The 21510-nt window shown below is 37.0% G+C and overlaps 1 protein-coding gene across 4 annotated transcripts in view; it reads left to right on the top strand.

Annotated features, from left to right (window-relative positions):
- Positions 1-515: 515 nt before the first annotated feature.
- LOC306863124 (DNA topoisomerase 2-binding protein 1-A-like) overlaps positions 516-21510 on the top strand; it is a 33907-nt gene continuing 12912 nt past the window's right edge. Inside the window, exons 1-20 of one of the 4 annotated variants that reach the window (XM_079406317.1) lie at positions 516-896; positions 1149-1248; positions 1375-1509; positions 3334-3477; positions 3637-3818; positions 4080-4273; positions 4361-4552; positions 5870-6033; positions 6216-6379; positions 13026-13276; positions 13355-13659; positions 13754-13926; positions 15774-15985; positions 16170-16492; positions 16757-16921; positions 17000-17115; positions 17235-17358; positions 18361-18525; positions 18627-18720; positions 18846-19041. In XM_079406317.1, the coding sequence (XP_079262443.1) occupies positions 1162-1248; positions 1375-1509; positions 3334-3477; positions 3637-3818; positions 4080-4273; positions 4361-4552; positions 5870-6033; positions 6216-6379; positions 13026-13276; positions 13355-13659; positions 13754-13926; positions 15774-15985; positions 16170-16492; positions 16757-16921; positions 17000-17115; positions 17235-17358; positions 18361-18525; positions 18627-18720; positions 18846-19041 (3386 nt within the window). In that variant the 5' untranslated portion in view covers positions 516-896; positions 1149-1161. Of the gene's footprint in view, positions 897-1148; positions 1249-1374; positions 1510-3333; positions 3478-3636; positions 3819-4079; positions 4274-4360; positions 4553-5869; positions 6034-6215; positions 6380-13025; positions 13277-13354; positions 13660-13753; positions 13927-15773; positions 15986-16169; positions 16493-16735; positions 16922-16999; positions 17116-17234; positions 17359-18360; positions 18526-18626; positions 18721-18845; positions 19042-21510 lie in introns of all 4 variants that reach the window. The other 3 variants (XM_079406318.1, XM_079406316.1, XM_079406319.1) reach the window with 3 other exon arrangements.

Raw genomic sequence — 21510 nt, 5'->3', positions numbered from 1 at the left:
CACACAGGAACGAAAGTTCCCCTAATTAATGATTCCCGCATATCTGCTCGTTCTTTTAAATAAACTGGTTTAAAAAAAAATATAAAAAAAATATCTATCACTACACCACATGTATAAACATAATACTGTTTACTACAGTTTTTCCAAGTTAGAGCCATGACTCGTCGCCGTTTACAGGCTAAATATAATTTAAATATAAACAATACTACAATTTAATTACAATACTAAGTATTTTTGCATGTGAACAAATCAGTTAAATTAAATAATCGAAAAGATTCAGAAGAACAACTTATTTACGAATCGCGCGCCGCTAGAATGAATATGTAACTATGGTAACAGCTTAAAAAACGCTGTTAGTATTTGGAAAATAATTACATGTTTTCCTCTCACTTCCAAAAATACATAGAGTAAAAATAATAGCTGAAATTAACTATTTATATTATTTCTGACACTACACTCCTCCAGTCCGATGGGTGGCGGTCATATATTTTCATCCTTTCTCACATTTGACCAAAAAACACACAGGAGGTTTTTTCAGAGCTGATGGCGCGAATGACGACGGCTTCACAGTCAGAGATTTTCCGACAGAATTATCCTGCTGTCTTTTATAAGAGATGTTTCTATGTGTGTCTGTGCAGAAGTGATCAAAACTAATTTGAAATGAGATCAAACTCTTTTAGTAATTAGTTTTAATCCTCGAAATCACCGCACGAGATTCTGTCTCGCGGCAAGTCTTCGTTTGTTATTATGAGCGTTTGCTTAGGTTGTTTTATTTTAATAATTTAAAAAAGACACGCGATAGATAACTTGGTTTTAGAGCTGTGCAACAGTCTGACACTCGTTGATGACTTGTTGGCCTTGTTTATGAGATAATAATCAAAACAACCTAATCCTAAGTAAGTTAGCATCCAGTTTTTGTTCGATTTTTGTATTACATTTACTTTGTTAAACCTAATATATAATATATATATATATATATATATATATATATATATATATATATATATATATAAATAAATAAAATAATATACAGGATATTATTACATTACAGAATAACACTGAGATAACGGGATGCTAATGATTAGCAGATGTTTATGTTGTTTAATGATGATATTACATCCTTGCTCGTTTGTTTCCACATGATGTAGATTATATGCCACCATGTCAAAAGGCAATAAGGAGGCATACATTGTGAAATTTATTGAACGCAATGGACAGAAGAGTGATCTGGCTCTCCAGGCCAATAAGGTGATCATAATGTGTCATTCTTTTTAACATCTGTCATTAAATGTTTCTTATATCTTATAGTATCCTTTGAAATTTAATAGTACTACTTGACGTGTTTTGTTCATATAATCATATGCTCGTCTTCAGGCAATAGTGGAACTGCAGTCAGAGAAATATGTGCAGACGCTGGATGAGGAAGCCGCGCTAGAGCTGGACCACAATGACAAGTCCCTGTTTGTTTTCAGTGACTTCACCAGCAATGCCTTTGAGAACTGCAGGAGGGTGCGTTTGTGTGACGTTTCACTTTTTACAGTGATAAGCAGTTGGCTACTTTAATTCCATTCCATCCAGAGCACACGTTTAAAACAACAACAACTTACACATAGTAAGAAATGGTTATAAAAAAAACGGAAACAGAAGTGAAACAAGTTGTAGGAAAGAGGAAAAATAAAAAGCGATACTTATATCCTTTGCCGGTGTCCCTGTCTGGTGGAGTCGCACGGTAGAGTCGATGGTCTTTACAATCTTTACTTTTTACTTTTAGTCATTTAGCAGTTAGTGGTGAACGTTTGAAGTACATTTTTTGACTTAAAATAATTTAAGTTATCACAGAGACACCAAAACCAAATTTAAAGTTAATTTAGCAGGAAACAGAGAAAGTCTCTCTAATTACATTCTGGTAATTTAACTCTATACTTATTGTTCAAAGAGTCGTGTTCTCAGGTGATAAACCAGTCGTAGTTCTTCAGCAAACATGCTGCCTTGATAATTCTGCTGAACAAATTTTATATATTGCTACTTTAGAGTTATTTTTGGTCGAGGTGAATTGCTGACATGTTTAATGTTGTAGCTTATACTACCAGTCAAAAGTTTTTGGACAGTAAGATTTTTCATGTTTTTTAAAGAATTCTCTTCTGCTTCTGACTGCATTTATTTGATCCAAAATGCAGCAAAATCGGTAATATTGTGAAAATTTTTACTATTTAAAATAAGAGCTTTCTATTTGGATATATTATTAATATTAATAACAAAATATATAATATTAATAACAATTATAATTATAAAAATATAATATTAATGTAATTTATTCCTGTGATTTGAAAAATGTAATTTATTTATTTTTAAAATGTAATTTATTCCTGTGATATTCCAAAAGCTGGAATTTAGCATCATTACTCCAGATCCTTTAGAAATCATTCTAATATTCTGATTTGCTGCTCAAAAACATTTATTACTGTTATTATGTTGAAATAAGCTGAGTAGAATTTTATTTAGGTTTCTTTGATGAATTGAAAGTTCAGAACAGCATTTATCTGAAATAGAAATATTTTGTAACCTTATTAATGTCTTTATCATCACTTTTGATCAATTTAATGCATACTTGCTAAATAAAAGGATTAATTTCTATAATTTATTCATAAATATATAGTGATTTAAATATACTGACTCCAAGCTTTTGAATGGTATAGAGTATAATGTTACTTTATAATCTTTTTATTTCAGATAAATGCTGATCTTTGGATCTTTCTATTCATCAAAGAATGCTGATAAATAAAATTACTCAAGTGTTTTAAATATTGAAAAACAGTTCTGAAGGATCATATGACACTGAAGACTGGAGTAATGATGCTGAAAATTTAGCTTTGATGATCACAGGAATGAATTGCATTTTAAAATGTATTCAAATAGAAAGCAGTTATTTTAAATAGTAAAACTATTTCACAATATTACTGCTTTTGCTGTATTTTGGATTAAAAAAATGCAGGCTTTGTGAGCAGAAGAGAATTATAAAAAAAACATAAAAAATCTCGCTGTCCAAAAACTTTGAACTTGTAGTGTATCTTTATCATGTTTGGCCTTCCAAAAGTTTTTTTCAGGATATTCTTGGTTGCTGAAATTTTGGTACATCACTAATTTCTTCGTCATTTACCAAAAAAAAAACTGAGAGTGATGTATAACTTAAGTTTTAATACCTGTACTCTTGTTTTTTGACTTTAGTTTATACATTAAAAGATTAAAAAATCTTTTGAAACATTATAAATGTTACTGTCAATAATCTTTCAATGTTAATAATCTTACAAAACTATATGTTTGTCATATTTGTAGCTGGGATGCAGAATCGTGAGTCCTCTGGTAGTGCTGTTTTGTCTGCAGAAGCAAAGATGTGTGCCCAAAGCAGAGCAGCCCGTGTACAACATGGCCATGGCTGATGTCACTGTCTCCTGCACCAACCTTGATAAAGAGGCACGGGTAAGGAAAAAACAGTTATGATTAAGTGTAATAAATAGTTGTTTATTTTCTCCATCTTTGCTTACAGAGTGTATAAAGTGGAATTGAAGTAGTGAAATAATTACATCTGTATGTGTAGATGTACATGACTAATAAGCAGCCGTTTTGTTGTTCTTGTAGAGTGAAGTGATGGATCTTGTCCAGCTGATGGGTGGACGGGTCTACCGTGATCTCAATGTGTCTGTTACTCACCTGGTGGCAGGTGAAGTGGGGAGTAAGAAATACCTGGTGGCTGCAAGCCTTGGGAAGCCCATTCTTTTGCCCAGCTGGGTGAAAGCATGCTGGGAAAAGTCTCAGGATAGGTAACGTCTACATGGTTAAAGTCACCATCCTATAAGTCACTGTGAAATCAAAATGGACAACTCTTATTTTTTTATGGAGTATTGCAGCATTGTTATAAACAGTTTATCCATGCACATAATTTTTTACAAATTCACATGCCCTCGTAATCTTTAAACAAATTATCTTCCCTTCCTTTCTCAACATCTCTTCTCTGATGACTTGTGCACCAGCATGAGGGTGGGACTAAAAAACCCTTTACAATATTTTTTTTTCCCCCACAGTGTTTTCCATCACTCTGAACTGAATACGGAGGACTATCAGTGTCCAGTCCTGAAAGGCTGTATGGTGTGTGTGACTGGACTCTCTACTGTGGAGCGTAAAGAGGTTCAGAGGTTGTGTGAGCAGAATGGAGGCACCTACACGGGGCAGCTCAAGATGAATGAGTGTACTCACCTTATTGTCAGTGAACCAACAGGTGACCCCATAATCTCTGACCTCATCAGTATGTTTTGGAACACAGTTCTAGCACGTTCTTCACTTCAATTTATGTGTTGCATTTCAGGTCAGAAATATGAGTTTGCCCGTAAATGGAACGTATATTGTGTGTCCATGCACTGGCTGTTTGACAGCATCGAGAAGGGCTTCTGTCAGGATGAGAGCAGGTATGCTGTGGAGCGTGGAAAGAAGAGAGCGGAGGAGAAGCCAGGCAGACCCAACACCTCCACTCCTACAGGACCCAACAGGAGCAAAGAGGGTGAGTAAACCACTGTTTTATTGTTCAGCTTGAGGCACCATTAGTGTTGTACATCAGAGGTCCCCAACCACTGGGCCGTGACCCACTACCGGGCTGTGGAAGAATTGCTACCGGGTTGCAAGAACGTTTTGGGAAAATGTGTATAGATAGGACACTATATTATTTATTGTACTTTAATGATTGTTCTAATTATTATGTATTTTCGTTGTATGCGATTGATATGGAGTAGCAATTTGACGATTTCATGTTAAATTAGTAAATGAAAGATTTTGATCTGTCATATAGGCTATTAGTGGTTAAACAGAGCACAGTTGATGCATGATTATTGCAGACCAGACCCAACCATTCGGCACGCATCTGATTCGCAGATTAATTTGCCAATTTACACGTTCAAGTAATTTTAAACCACAAGAAACTAAACGAAACAAAAAAGAACTTTGTTTCTCACTCGCTGTTCTTGCACACACGCAAAGCACGCACAAGCATAGAGACGTGTTTCAGACAGTGTGCGAATAATTCTTCTTTCACGTCTCCCTGCATTTAAGAGACATAAACATAAAATTATAACAAAAACCCTTCACAGCATTGTCTTATATTTCTTCTCTTGTTTCTTGCTTATCCGAAAATATTATGCACCTAATCACCGTATATTACCCCCCACCCCCAATCCGTGGTGTAAAAACGGTTGGAGACCCCTGTTTTACGTCGTACTGACACAAAACTTTTTTTTGAAAGAAATTAACACAAGGATGCATTAAATTGATATATTGTTAATAAATATTGTTACAAATGTTGTTGTTTTTTTTCACTTTTATTAAAGGAATCTTAAAAAATAATTGGAATTTCCACTAAAATATTAAGCAGCACAATGATTTTTTAAACATAAATATACAACTTATTTATTATTATTTATATATCAATATAAATGATAATAATGAGAAATGTTTTGTGTAGGATCGTGTGACACTGAAGGAGTAATGACTGCTAAAATTTATTTTTTTTCTATCATAGGAATTAAATATTTTTTTTAATCGTAAAAATATTTCACAATTTTACTGTTTTTTTTTTTTTTTTTTTTTTTTTTATCAAATAAATGCAACCTTGTAGATCATAAGAGACACATTTCAAAGATTTTTTTTTTAATCTTACCCAACCCCAAACTTTAGAAAGCTAGTGTGTATATTGACTGTATACAAGTTAGTTATAATTTTTATATTTTTCATAAAACACATCACTTGAATAATTAATTATGACCAATTCCAGTGTCTGACTTATTAAGTTTACAGGTGTATATTTCTTTGTCATTTGTTTGTGCAGAAGGTTCCTCACTTCTGGGATTGAGCCATATTTCCAATATCACTATGAATGTCAATGAAACAGCCCTCACCACAGCAGGAATCAGCCACATAGAGACTCCTGATCCAGTTGAGTCATTTGACATCACTGTTTGTCGAGTTGATGACCTGTTGGATGGCTGTAAGGTTAGTTTGTCTTAAACATTTCCTGAACATTTTTAAGTGATGCATTTGGGACATTGTTTAGTGATATTCTAAGGATTAATCCTAAGTGATATCCTTTTGCATTCGTGTGAATTTAAACGTTCCATCTTGAAGGAAAAAAAATGTAATCATTGACCCTTTTTCACTTTCTTTTTGTCTTGCAGTTATATCTATGTGGCTTATCAGGAAAGAAACTGGAGAAACTGCGGCGGATGGTGAACTCTGCTGGAGGGCTGCGCTTCAACCAGCCAAGCCAAGAGCTGACACACATAGTGATGGGTGAACCAGACCAGGGGGTCAAAGTATTCCTTGACAAAGCCACTCACAGGTCAGTCTAAATCCATGTCAGGGTATCTAGTTGCAGAATGTGCAATGTAGGGGTGTGTGATGTATATCTTCTGCAATAATAGCGTAATTGTTGTTTTAACGATGTGCGATTTGACTTTATCAATATTTTGAAAAACCATTCAAAACACTCCTACAGAGTGCACGCATACATTACGTGAAGTCTAGACTAGTGCATGTGCGCATTCAGTCTACTAAAATACTTTTAGAATGATGATCACAAATTCAAGATATGGGGGCAGAAAATATATATGTGTATACCAAGAGTGCTGTTTTTTTTTTTTTCAAAATTTACCATAATTACAAATGTGATATTGATTTAAAAAAAAAAATTAATAATTTTTTACAATAGTTCAATAAACAAGAAGTTAATTAAGAGACTTACGTTTTAGACACCATATTGTCTGTTTTTCCTCTATTTCGCAGCCACAGCACTGTTTTGCATGTCTGCGCAATTGATGGCATTTTGTTTCATGAATGAATCATCCATTTGAATGATTGGATTCAATCACAATGACTCACTTATTTACAGTGACTTGCTGCCACCTACTGGCGGTTTTAATTTCACATTTAAAGAATCTTTTTATTATTTCAATAATTTCAAATATCAGTATTCAACGTTTTGTTTAATAGATCAAAATATTATTTATGCATTTGTAACTGCAGGTTAAATGCATTCACGTCCTACACTGAACAGTGTGTATATCAGGGGCAGGTAGAGGTCTGCATTCCCACAGAAACCGTGGGACCCGACCAGATTTCTTGCGACGTGGGATTAAATTCCTGAATAAAATGCGGTAGCGGTCGGTAACTGGTGTAATTTGAATGGGAGCGAGCAGTCTAAAAATATCCTGTTCCCGAAGTCCTTTCAGAACAGCATATCTCCGTGACATTCTTAATGACCACCGGTACAGCCTGCACTCAGGACTGTTATGCATGCGCTGCACGCATGAACCAGTGCTTTCTGCATCACTTATTTTATTTGTGAGGTTTGTGCGCAGCTGCAGCATGTGCATAACGATGCTCAGAGCATGCTGTAGCCTTCCGGTGGTAAATATGCGACCCTCAGACAGAACAGGTAGATCTAAATTTAGCGGGAACGGTCAGGTCGGGAAGAAAATTATTCTAAGTGGACAGCGGGTGAACAAAGAGTGCATATATAGCTGGAGTGGCTGGATGCGGCTATAACCTTGCGGGAGTGGGCGGGAGCAGGACTAAAAATAGTAAATTACCTAAATAGACCATATTTTACAGTGCTCATAAAAACTGTATTACTGGTTGAAGTAAATATACACAATTACCTATTAAAGTGCCCCTATTATGGGTTATGAAAGGTTCATATTTTGGTTTTGGGAGTCCCCAACAACACGTTGAAATGCATGCAAGGTCATAAAACACTTTCATTGTCTTATAATATGCATTTATTTTTACCTAACTTGCTCAACGAATCCCAAACGAGTCGCTCAACGATTCATTTTTCCAAACCCTTTTGCCTGACACTAATCTGCAGTGATTGGTCCCACCTCATTTTTATTTCATCATGCCTTTAATGCCTGATAAAGCAGCGTTCGTGAGCGCAGTGCTGCTTTGTGTACAGTAGTGTTGTCACGATTTAAAGATACAACTTTAATAACAATTTTGTTATTAAAAGATAACAAAAAAATGTCTTGAGGTACTGCATTTGTTGCTTTATTTATTAATCTTAGTTAAATGTTAATTGAAACTAACATTTACTAATACATGTACTAATTAAAATCCAAAGTTCTATTTGTTGATATTCTCATTTGCTTCATAACCAAAATATTTCCAGATATAGGGCCCTATGAAATCAGTTTTATTTTTCCCCAAATTCCGTTTTATTTTTTTCTACATTCAATTTTTTATTTTTCTGGATTCCGTTTTTCTCCGTTTTTCTCCGTTTTAATTTTTCTGGACTTTTTTTTTTAATGGTCAAATTAAATGCTATTAATCTAAAAGCATGTCTAATTCATTAAAATCATGAAAATTATACAATTTAAGATTTAATTTATTATTAAATTATTATAAGTGTAACAAAAATGACACATTTAGGGTGGTATGAAATGTTTTATTTTTTTCTCACCTTATGTTTATTGTTACCAAATTCTGTGTTTTAGCATGTCTATAATTTGAATGCATACAAACAATTTTTATTTATTCTTACAGTAGCCTTATGAAATGTGTTTTCCCCCTCAGACATTCTGTGTTGTGTATTTAAATTTTACTGGATATCAGATGAAGGCATAAAACAATTTTAATTAATTTATATTTGAATTAATGAAAATTAAACATTAAAATTTTTGGCAAATGAAGGGGATTTACTATTAAAATTAAAATATTTTGTGATTATTTCTTTAAAAAAAATTAACAGTAGTAGTATTATGTACATTCTACTAAATAATAGTAATATAGCCTATTTCTGGCACACGGTCTTTAATAGGCTAAGTTAAACGGAACATTTATTTTGACGGGTTGCCGTGAATACTTTTAAAGTTCTGTGTGTGTATGATATGATGCTAGTTTTACTCAAATTAAATGGTAAAATGCTCGTAAAGGGCCTTTCAGATCAGTTCTGGAGATATTGTTGATGTATTTATGTCCTCATTGAGACGGCGGACGCTGAAATCACCGCGAGCGCCACATTAGTAAACAAAACCACACGTGCAGCACATTCACACAGAGGCGCGCAGAACATGCAGGATTCATATTTAAATCGACTTTTGCAGCTTAATATTTACAGATACTAGTCCATATCGCGATTTGATTTAAGTGTAATGACCTACTTTTGATTAATTCATCCAAACTTTGACAAATTCCGTGACATTCCGCGTTAAACTGTAAATTCCGTGTTTATGACTGGATTCCGTGCGCGTTCTCTGCATCGCGGAGATCATAGATCCTACAGATAGCGCTCCTTCTGTGTTCTTTAACAACCAGAGCAGTCATCTTTCTATTCACTTCACTTTTGCTATTTAACCAGAGCGAAGGAGACGAGTGCGGTCAGGTGTGGTGCTTGTCCACGCGCCTTTGGAGAGAAGTGAAAGTGACAGCTCGGCTAGTATCGGTGTATCGATACTTCTCGAAATGAATATTGGTACCTTTCAGATATTTCAGTATCGATATTTATCGAAATATCGATATTTTTGTCAACACTAGTGTACAGTGTTACAGGGGAAACTTATCTAGTGGCAAAGAATGAATTTGCATTTTCTTCATGTTGACGTCAGCATGAAACTGCTTGGGATTAGTCTTAAAAATGACTTGTTTCAATGATTCAGAGTCGACTGTTTTTTTGGGGGGTTTTTTGAGAGAGAATAACTTTTATACACAGTGCACTTTCAGATAGGGGTTTAGATCACGTCAGCATTGTAGCTCGTTCTTGAAGCAAAGTTTTGCCTGAATGGTGATTGGATTGACTGTTTTGGATTGCTGCATTTAAACTGAGAATGCACATACAGAATGAAGCGTTCGGTGTATGATAGAGGAAACAGTAATAGCACGGGCAGCGGCAGCCTCTCCCGGGTCCTAACACCAGCTCAGTAAGGAGTATTAATTCCGTAGGGGGCGCTGTTGGGCTACTTCTAATAAAATGAAAGCAAAATACACACATAATATTTAGACTGTTTTTCTGATTAAGTAAAGCAATAATTGATGCCATAAAATCATGAGTGTGTTTTTATTTAAAGGTCAGAAGCTGTAGACCCTTTTTCTGTTAGTAAACATTGTGACGTTTTTCTGTGGGCGGAGCATAGGTGGAGGCAGAAAGATTCCACTGACCGCTTCACTAACGCTAGCTATGAAGTTTGTTAGATTGTTTTTTTTTTTTTTAACAATAACTAGAGAATTTTACCTGCATATCTAAGGTCACTCACTGTCCGGGACCGCGATTGTTATTTGAAAAAGTTAACTTTAATGGACGAAACTAGATTGGCCGACCCGCAGACGCTTTTACTCAAAGGATGGTCTGTCTGACAGGATTCCCTCCGGTTGAGTGACTCACATCTAATAATTATAGTTAAGACAAACTCACCATGTCTGTCTAGTCATGAAGATGTACATATATATTTCAATGTCAGCAGGTAACTATTTTTACAGCAACATTATATTCCAGCCACAATTAATCACAACAATATACAATGTATACACAATTACAGAGGATTAAGCATATAAATCGTCAGTTTGTTGTTTTACACACATGCACACAGATATTATTTCATACACAGCATGGTGAGATGCATAATAAATCTTTAGACGTGCCCATAACAACAAAAGACAATACTTTATTTAACCTTTTCTGATAAGAAGAGTGCGCTGCAAACGCGAGCATTTTTGACTATCTTTTCTGTCCAGTCTGCTCGTTTTATCTCGTTTCACCACAGCTGTCGTTGCTTTTTTGTCTGGCAGTGGCATCGGGTATGTTAAAATTTCAAATTGAAGCCTCTACTACATCGATTCTGGCACCCAACATCACAAGATGATGATATTTTAAGCTCCTTATGTAGTCAAATCTGCGCTGGTTTGAATGGGCCGCCTCCAGTTCTCGCTTTGTTTTGCCTCCAGCTAGCGCTGTGACGTAATTGTGACGTCGGCCCTAAAGGGTCTATAGCTTGCATGAACAAAATTTATTTTTTTTAAATTCACAAACATGACATTTAAATTAAATCATTTTATATATACTGATTTAGGGCTGTCATGATATTAGATTTTTCACACCACGGTTATTGTGGCCAAAAGAATTCACCAGTGTTTCCTCTACCATTATCTTAGGGGGGGCAGCCCGCCCCCCCAATGGCACCCCCCGTCCGCCTTGAAAGCCAAGTTAATTTTCTTTAACTTTATTTTCTGTACAGCGCCAGATCACAACAGAAGTCATTTAAAGTTACATATCCTATAGAACAGGTCAATACCTTGTTCTTGTATTAAACAAACGTTATTTTATCTTATTTCCATGATGGCATGTCATTTCGGTGTCTACGTTACATAGTCACGCTCTCTGTATCGCGCACAGCGGAGTTCCGCCCCGATACGCATGTGCGCACACACACACACACACACATACACAAACATACGCGCACACACAAGTGAGCACACTCACTTAATTGGGATCATGTCAATGGGAACGAAATATGCAGAGCGGGAGGGGGCGTGAGGACTGGAATTGAGAACCGCTGCATTAACTACTGTTAACAAATGATACCTTACTGTAAAGTGTTACCAATTCATTATACAAATAGATGTATTTGGCACACAAAATGAGATGACAGGCAGAGACACTCTCTCACGATTTAATTAGCTACATGAAAAAGAAAGTGAATGACACATCTTGCACATTCTGCCTAACATCTCCTTTTGTAAGTCATATAGATGAGAAACAAAATAAAGGTAAGTGACAAGACACTTTGGATAAACTATTTTATTCACAACATAATGTCGTAAAATACCTTATAGGTTTATGATAACCAAAACAGTCCTTAGCTAGATCAAGCTTTGATATCTGTAAACCAAACTGTCACTTTAATGAAATTATTTTTTCCCCCTAATAAAAATATTTTATCATTAGCTAGCTCCACACTGGAGAACTGCTTTATAACAGAAAATCAAGTTGTAATTCTAACTGAAAGCGACACTGACTCTGCTTTTTCATGTTTAATACCGTAAAGCTGCTTAAATTAAGTTTGTCTATTGCATAAAAACTAACGTTATATAAATAAACATGATGTGACCGGACTTTACTGGAGTAACGTTACGTTACTGAACTGCAGAGCTCATGCAAACAACCACATCGTTGTGATCAGATGCATTTTTAACTGCTGCTTTCACACTGCTGCTGTCAGTTTTTGTTGTGTTTATTTCGTTACTGAAAGCGTGCAATATATATTTACATATTCATCCAAACGCCGCTCAGGTTCGGATGCATTTTCTCTGAAGCCCTGTGTGTGTCTTCTCTTGAATCGCATCCAGGAGGACTGAATTAGTTTTGCTCTACAGACTGGTCAAACCGCAGTATTGCAGGCTCTTACATTAGGTCGCATGAGATCAAACCACTTCTCGACCACAAAAATATTTGTCGACCATTTTTTTATTGTCGATAATGTTGACTAATTGTTGCAGACTAATTGTTTGTTGATACAAATTTCATTTGCTTGGTAACACCCCAAATGTCGTCTTATTCTAATTCACTGATTAAATGTAAGAATTTTACAAACAAAAAACAATGCACACTTTTAGAAGCAAAAGGCTTTATAAAGGTAAAAATGCCCATAAAAGGTAAAAATCAATTTAAACTTATTGAAAAAATATTCATTTCTATCAGTATGAACTGACCACCACACAGAATATGAAGATATCAATAACTTTGTGATATCAATAACTTTAGGAGTTAAAGATACCAGCACAAAAACAGACAAAATATTGTCTAATTATCATTATTAATAAAATCCCAGAAAATATTGAGATTATATTTTTTGTCAATATCGTACACCCCTTGCGCAAGGTTCATGGTATACGTCATTCAGGTGGACCCTTCCTATCTAATTTGGCTTCCTTGGCCAGAATAAGGTGCAGTTTATACTATTCAAATGTGCTTCTAAGACATTTATTCTTCTCCTCAGACCCCATATAGTGACCGTGCAGTGGTTGCTGGACAGTTTCTCCCGTGGTTCCTTGCTCCTAGAGGATGGCTACTTTCACCCCTCCTTTCTGCCCCCTGCCCCAGCCGCTGTTGATATGCCTGCTCCTCATAAAGCTGCCCCCCGTGCCTCCAGACCCTCTGTAGCTCCCCCTCCTGCCCCTAGTCCAGGCCGACAAGTCAGAGCAGAGGAAGACCTGCTATCACAGTACATGGAGAATGATCAGACTGTGGGTGAGTTGATAAATATTTAAACCCTCCTCTGTCTACACCTGTCTGTCTCCCTTATTCTTCCCTGCCTCTTTCCCGTAGTGGAGCTGCCTCGGGCCACTAATAGTACCAGCAGCAGGCAGAGCATTTTGCTTCCAGAACCTCCACCTGCAGTGAAGGACTCCACATTGGTTGAAACCTCAGAGGGTGGCCTTTTTGCAGGGAAGCGTTTTATCTTGGTTGGTTTTGGAGCTGAGGCTGAAGCGCAGCTCTCAGAGCTAGTCATGGAAAACTCTGGGAAGATCTTGGTAGGCCGCTCAAGAGCTGTGGCGCATTATGCCATCGTGCCATTGCTGGGCTGTGATGTGGAGGCCACAGTAGATGAGGTCGCGACAGATACCTGGCTGGTAAGAAAGATATGTTTGAGTCTATGTGCAGGAAAGACACTCTTTGTGTTGTTTATTTATTGCTAATGGACTGTGTTTGTGTGTATTTGTTCAGGCCATGTGTGTGGAGCAGCAGTGTGTTTTGCCACTACCCTCTCATCCTCTGTTCACTCCATTAGCAGTGAGAGACGGCTTCTCTCCTCTGAAAGACTGTGTGCTGTCCGTCAGTCAGTTCACTGGAGCTGAGAGAGAGTCTCTCATTCAGCTTGCCAAACACCTGGGAGCGAGGTAAAAGGGCCTTTAAGGCCTATGGTTCATTGTGACGCATTCCAACGTTCTCGGAAAGGAAAACGAGACGACAGAAAGTAGTTTTCTTTATTTTGCAAAAGCTTTACAGTTTTATTTGTTTTGCAATAACTTGACAGTTTTGAATGATGTCTTGCATCTGTATGGCCATATCGCGCTGGCGCCTCACGTGCGCAAAGACGCATATTTTTGCTACATTGCAGCCAGTTTATTATCAAAATAAAATACAGTTAAAGGAACGTGTAAAAAGTTACCGTGCTCCGTTGTCCAATCTGTTGCGTTCAGCGTGACCACCGCCTCACTGTGCTGTTATTGCTGATGTGAAAGATGATGTTTTACGTCAATGAAAGTAAAAGCCAATAAATAATATTTTAGTATACATCGAGAATATGGAAACATTTGGATTCGTGCCGAGTGAGAGAGGTAGGCATCAGTTTCACCTTTAATTTGTTTTTGGAATGGCGTTTTTATAGCCTATAGGCTATATCCTTAAGTTTAGAGGATTTGTTGTGGAGATAAACTAATAACTGTGTTTATAATGTTTGTAAACATTTTTGATTTACCGGCATTTTAGCCTACATAATTTCTCAATAATTTTCTTTAGTTTAGTAGTCTACATTTTAGAAATGTTAAAATCTAAAAAAGATGATGCTGTATTGGCTGTGACTAAGCGCTGTGACTATACCATCTCTTTCTGTATTTTTTTCTTTTTTTGTGTGTAAAGAAAACACTATACTTTATTGTTATTATTATTAATAATATAGGCAAAGACAATTTTATTATTAAAATAAAATTTACGTTATTTTTTCTACTCAAACCGGTTTCGGAACGGTAATAATACAGAGGAACGCAGGAACGGAAACGTTAAAATATCGAATTCTGCTCGGCGTGAACCGATTGACTTTTTTTTTACGTTTTCAAGCCCTGGTGGAATGTGCCACTTTATGACGTAGTAGTGTGGCTAAACTCCTCTGCAGAAGAATATCAACACTTACTTCTACATCACTGCCTGTTTAGCCCCACCCACCGATTCATTCACAGTGTAAATAACGAGAGGCAAACACAGGTCTATGTGAAACCAAACGATAAATATCACTCAGAATACAAGACACTGTGCAGTGCCAAGTTGTGGAAAAACACAGTCTTTGCATTGCCATCCTTCTGATCCCAACGTTAGGAAAGAGTGGATGAACTTTATTTTTAATGAATTGCCAGACTGCGGCAGTAAGAACTTGGTCCTTTGTTCACTTCATTTTACCATGGATTCATTAACAAACAAGGAACAATTCAATGCGGGATTTTCAGAAAGATTAAAACTAAAGGCAATGCTGTGCCGGTTATATCGAAAAACAGGACAGAAAATAGCCTATTACTTCTAAATTGTTATTTTTGATGTAAAAGTTTTTATAACATTATAAGGGGACCTAAGAGAACAGTATAAAATAATAAAAAAGGCAGTTCATGACCTCTTTAAAACAAGAACGAATATTAGCCAGTATGATCAGAAAAATACGCTTGTTTTTCCTTTGAAAATGTAATTTTTCTAACCCCACTGGCAGAGATTTGTTAAATTAATTTCATTCTGATGGATTTCTGTGTGTCCCTTTCCATTTATAGATTTTCTTTACTTTGTCTTAAAGTCTTGAAATTGAATTTGCAGAATCCCTGCCTTACATTAAACCAAAGAGTTTTTTAATAGCATTTTAAAGCACAACTGCAATTTTACTATTAAGAATTGTAAGCATTTCTAATTTTTTTTTAATAACCATTACCTTTTCTCAGAGTTAATCCGTTTTCTTATTTCTCTCCCCCTACACATCTGTCTGCAGTGTTCAGGATTACTTTGTGCGGACTGCTAATCAGAGAAAGGGAATGCTGGCCAGCACTCATTTGGTACTCCAGACTCCTGAGGGCACAAAGTACCAGGCGGCTCAGAAATGGGGTCTACCTGCAGTCACAATCCGCTGGGTTTTAGAGTCTGCCAGAACAGGGAAGCGTGCTGATGAGGGACGATACCTGGTTGACCTGCCTCTTTCTCCAGGTCAGTCAGAAGTAGAATTATAACGAATTTGTTTGTGACTAATAACAACCTGCCATGATGGAGTTCTGATTTTAAGCCTGAAGTTCAATATTGACTGACTTAATACAATTTAAGAACGGTCATAAACCAGTATAATATACCACTTGGACACCAAATACCACTCTTTCTTTGTGATTTTACATAGAGAGAACTGAGGACAGTTTTGTTGGAGCATCTCAGAAAGACCCGCTACCACTGCGCCTCCTTCAGCGGTCTCCAGAGCTACCACTACTAGGCCCACAAAATAGTGCTGCCATCACCCCTCTGGACACGTCTCGCTTTCAGAGCCGCACTGTCCGCTCAGCAGTCAGTAAGTTGAGACAGGGAGAGGAGGAGCAGGCGGATGTTACCACCCCAGGACAGGAGGAGGCCAAAGGATCACTGCAGAAAGACTCTTCCCTCCAACTAGACACTCCCTCTCGGTTCCTGAGCAGAGACAAACTCTTCGGACCCTCCTTTAACACAAAGGTGAGCTTGACATGGGAAGAAATGTAATTATAAGTTCAGAAAAAATATTTTGCTTTGTTTAGGGTTAAAAAGTTAGTAAATAGACTGATTGTAGAAGACATTGACATTGTCAGAAGCATTATCCCATTTACAAATCATTGTCTGTTCAGTATTATATTTCCTCTAATGGTCAGAGAGAAGTGCACAATGATTAAGATAAAACTACATCAAGTTTTGTAATATGGTGGTATGTATGTGTTGTAGGATGTGTTTGACCATTTGCAGACTCCTGGTAATAATCCTCAGCAAGGTCAGGGGGCTGAGACTCCTCTGTCAGAGGTCATTGAGAGGAACCTTAAAGCTGCAGTTGCCAACAGCAACCGCAGTCATGTCACAAGCCTCACAGCCATGACTGCCAGTCCACAACTGGGAAAAGAGCCTGAACCTGAGGTACAAACACGCACACACTCATACACACACAACCTCTATGTGTATAAAGATATATAAAGGTGTGTCTGTGTCTTGCAGGTGGAGCAGAAGGCTGCAGTTCCTCTTAGTGGGGTGGTGGTGTGTGTAAGCAAGAAATTAAGCAAGAAACAGAGTGAACTCAATGCAGTGGCCGCCTCACTAGGCGCAGACTTCAGGTAAATGCCAAATCGCTCTCATTTTCAGTGAGTCAGCCTAAAAGTAATAATGCCATCTGAGATGTACAGATTTGTTTTTAGCCAAAGTGGTGGAGTTTAATGCATTTTCTCTCTTATAGGTGGTCGTGTGATGACTCTGTCACTCACTACATCTACCAGGGTAAAGTGGGAGACAACAGTAAAGAATACAAAGCTGTCAAAGAGAGAGGACTGCATATAGTGTCACAACACTGGCTACAGGCTGTATGTACACATCTAAATATTTGTCTCACATGAGGATTCTGTCATGCAGTTATTCAGGATTCTTTGATTAATACGCATTTATTTGAAAAACAAATCTTTTGTAACAATGTCTTTACTATCACTAGCTGAGTTTCCTTTACTTTTCAAATTGCGCAAATTAAAACTGCGAATTGTAAATACGCTTAATGGAAATGCGACAATTTCGCAAAAATGCCCATATATTGCTTTTTTATGCTTGCATAAGGTGGTTTTGCAAGCAGTTCGAAAAAGGAATAGGAAACTTTTTTTCTTTTCTTTTTCTCATTTACTGGTCACACGGCGTACTTAAAGTCATATGATCATTCTTCAATGGACTATAACCTCCAAGAAACACTTCATACGTGGCCGCTCTAGGGGCTTACCTTGCCATTAATGCTTAGACAATTAATGGCAATACAATTTACGCTGCACACATCTACAGCGCGTTACGGCTCCAACACGATGCCAGAGCTGATCGCGGCCACTCTAGTCGATGCTTGTGTTTATATCAGCCACGGCACGTTTCAGAAGCATCCCAGAAGCGGCTTCTATTAGATATAATGGCTAGTGCAGTGACATTTGACATTTATGACATTTATGCATTTAGCAGACGCTTTTATCCAAAGGGACTTACATTGCATTCAAGTTACATTTACATTTACATTTTATCAGCTCAGGAAAGCTACAGTGGATGCAATATACTGTACATAAACCTAACAAAATCAGTCACCATGACTTATCGTGAAAGGAAAAAAAAGATTAAGTTTTAGTCGCATAACATCGGTTAATGCAAATGCTGTCATTTCTGTAATAGAATCACAGCTACTTTTAATCAATCAAGTTTAAAAAAATAAATTGTAGTTCATATTATATTTATTATCTGAACATGCAACAAAGATGTGAACTGTTTTATTAGTACATAATTATCTCAAAGCATAGTAAAAAATTGGGGGTTTAAATTCCATTTGTACATTCTATTTTCAGTGTGCAGATGAGCAGAAGCATGTGTCCGAGTCACTCTACCCTTTTACATTCAACCCCAAAATGAGCCTCACCATGAGTCAGGTGGCAGATAGCACTCAGAGGTCACCTCCTCCTCCCACCCCCCGAACCAGACTCAGGGCATTTACAGAGAATGAGGAAACCATGGTGAGAGATTTATACCTTGCACTGCACTACCCATACACTTTATTCCTAGCATATTGAGCTTTTTTTTATATGCTGTAACTTAATTAAAAAAAAAAAAAAAGCTTAGTCCTGTTGACAGCATCACAGACATCTCAACCCCTCAGCGTGTCAGTGTGGGAGAGCCTGAGAAAGATCAGACTGTCAACACTGAAAGAAGTGAGTCATCTTTAAACATGTGTCTTTGATTCATGTATTAAATCTCTATATTTGTCTCTAACTGATCTAATTTTCCATCTCATTTTCTCTCTTCATTCCTTTTTCTTATCTTCTCCCTCCCTCAGATCTCACAGAAACACTTGAGATGAGAGAGAGTCTTCAAAGGCAACTTCAGGAGATCATGTCTGCTACTAAACTGACCAGCGGTCGTCGAGGCTCCTCGCGGTTGGCCAGAACAGGCTCAGGGGGACTAGACTCACCCCACACCCCGGATAGCCTGGGGCGAATGGGAAGACGCAGCCGTACTTTGGAGGCCCTACGGTATAAAAACAAGACTAGCTAGAGTACTCTCTCTGACCCCATCACTCTCTCAAAGCTTGTAGGATTTGAGAGAATACAGCACATTTTATAGTTGTTTACTAGGGAATGTAGACACAGCATGTGTTCTTGCTGCTTTTTCTGATGCGTCTTACTCATGTGCATCATACACTGGTTAACATTTTAAAGGGTTAGTTCACCCAAAAATTAAAATTTTTTGATTAATTACTAGGGATGCACCGATACTGGTATCGGGCCCGATACTGAGCTCCTGTACTCGTACTCGTTAAAATGCCCCGATACCAAACGCCGATACCACACAGCATGTGATAAGTGCCATATTCAGACAACAGAACAACAGACAGCAGAATGGAGTTATTAGAGATTAAGGATGTCTACGAAGTATATGCATGCAATGAAATTAATGTTAAACATTCAGTATTGACGCCTGTATAGCTGATGTGCGCGAGCTGATGGGCTAAGCAAAGCACGCTGAGTGGATTGAGCGCGCGGTGGCGCAGATGCGCGAGCTGGTCGAGTGAATATCCCTTTCTCACAGACATCACTGGATAGTTTGTAGTTCGGTCGGATATGTCAAAAACAAGTAAGTAAAACAATACACGAGTTACTTAACGGTAGGGAGGGAGGGAGAGAGAGAGCGTGCGTGCGCGCGCTTCTGTTGTGTGATCTTTATTGATGTTCGCTCACTTGGCACACGCATCATTTGGCTTAAAACTAAATTGTAAATATAAGATTATAGGGGTGTTCACTATAAAACATTATTTATTTTCAACCTTAAGCATACACGACATTATTTATTTTCAACCTTAAGCATACACGACATTATTTATTTTCAACCTTAAGCATACACGACATTCTGGCGAAAGTGAAACTAACAGCCTATGCGCTATGTTCTGTATTTGTCCCCCTCATTCTGCACCAGTACAAATACGCGCGCACGTTGCGCGTGTTTTGCTTGCTTCATGATTGATTATGCATTACATGAGTGGCTTTGGAATATAAATTGCAGCACGTTTCAGATGAAAAAAAGCTACTTTTATTTCTGAAAATATCACAGTTAGGAGATTTATAAGGTCAAGTCAAGTTGTGCTTTATTGTCATTCCGCTACATGTGGGGATATACAGTGGAACGAAATGTCATGCCTCGCAGGACCACGGTGCTACATAAATACAGACATACAACAATGAAGTAAAAAAACACTATAAACCTATACACAACTAACCTACTGACAGATTTTAACTATAAGTATACTATATATAAATATTTACCCTATACAAACTAAAAAAATAAAAGATGAAAAAATACAAACTATACGAATGCTTCACATAAATACTGTACATGTGCAAAGAGAAACATTTTGAGTCAAGCAGCTGGTTGGGGAACAGTGCAGGATGATTTGTAGTGCATGAGCATGTAAACATACATATATTGCTAAATATTTTGTGGGATTGTGTACACGCAGCAGTGTGTGTAAAGTGTCTAGTGCACTCACCTGTGTGTAGCACACTATAACCAGTGGTTCCCTGCATTATTACAGCAAAACGCGTAATTACAGTACTGAACCGCTGCAATGGAGCAGCTTTAATGCTATTAAATTAAAGATGATGTACCATAGAGCAAAAAAATGAACAGTGAAAGTAACAAAAACTTATAAAATTTTAATTTTAATGGGCATAATTAAGTGTGAAAATAACCGAAGATATTATACAGTCAAATCAAAATAAAGTAAACTGTGACACATTATAACCAAAAATTCTTCATACAGTGGACTACCAGTAAAATTGATACAAGTTTGGGACAAAAAATTGAGACCGAGTCTGGGGAAAAAACTGAAGTTCAGGTTTGCATGAACCTGGTTTACAGCATGCCCAGGAGACTACAGGCTGTCATTAAGGCTAAGGGTGGCCCGACAGAGTATTGATAGTTGTGTAAATATTGTCATGCTAACAGCTGTCTGAATAATTTTTGGTTGATTGTAATCCATTATGTACCTTTCTATCAAAGTTATCTGACATTATCAAGCTGAATTTGTTCAGGCAGTTTTACTCTGAATTCTTGTCATATTTTATTACCATATTCTAAACTATAGCTAATAAACTGTGATAATGTGAGAAATTTTAAAGGTGTTTGAATAAATTTTGGTTTTGACTGTATTTATTTGATAAATGAAGTTAACCAATTAACATTATACATACTCTTTTGGTTTCTGTACCCAATATTTAAAAAAATGTACAAATGCAATGAAAATATCAGTATCGGTACTTGGTATCGGCAAGTATCAAAAATAAAAGTATCAATATCGGGCGAGTACTGGAAAAATTGGTATCGGTGCATCCCTATTAATTACTCACCCTCATGTCGTTCCAAACCCATAAGACCTTTGTTCATTTTCGGAACACAAATTAAGATATGTTTGATGAAATCTGAGAACTCTCTGACCCTCCATAGAC

Source organism: Barbus barbus (genome assembly GCF_936440315.1).
Source record: "Barbus barbus genome assembly, chromosome: 44".
Lineage (NCBI taxonomy): Eukaryota > Metazoa > Chordata > Actinopteri > Cypriniformes > Cyprinidae > Barbus > Barbus barbus.
The sequence above is the reverse complement of the archived record's forward strand: the minus strand, read 5'-3'. Positions and strand labels throughout refer to the sequence as shown.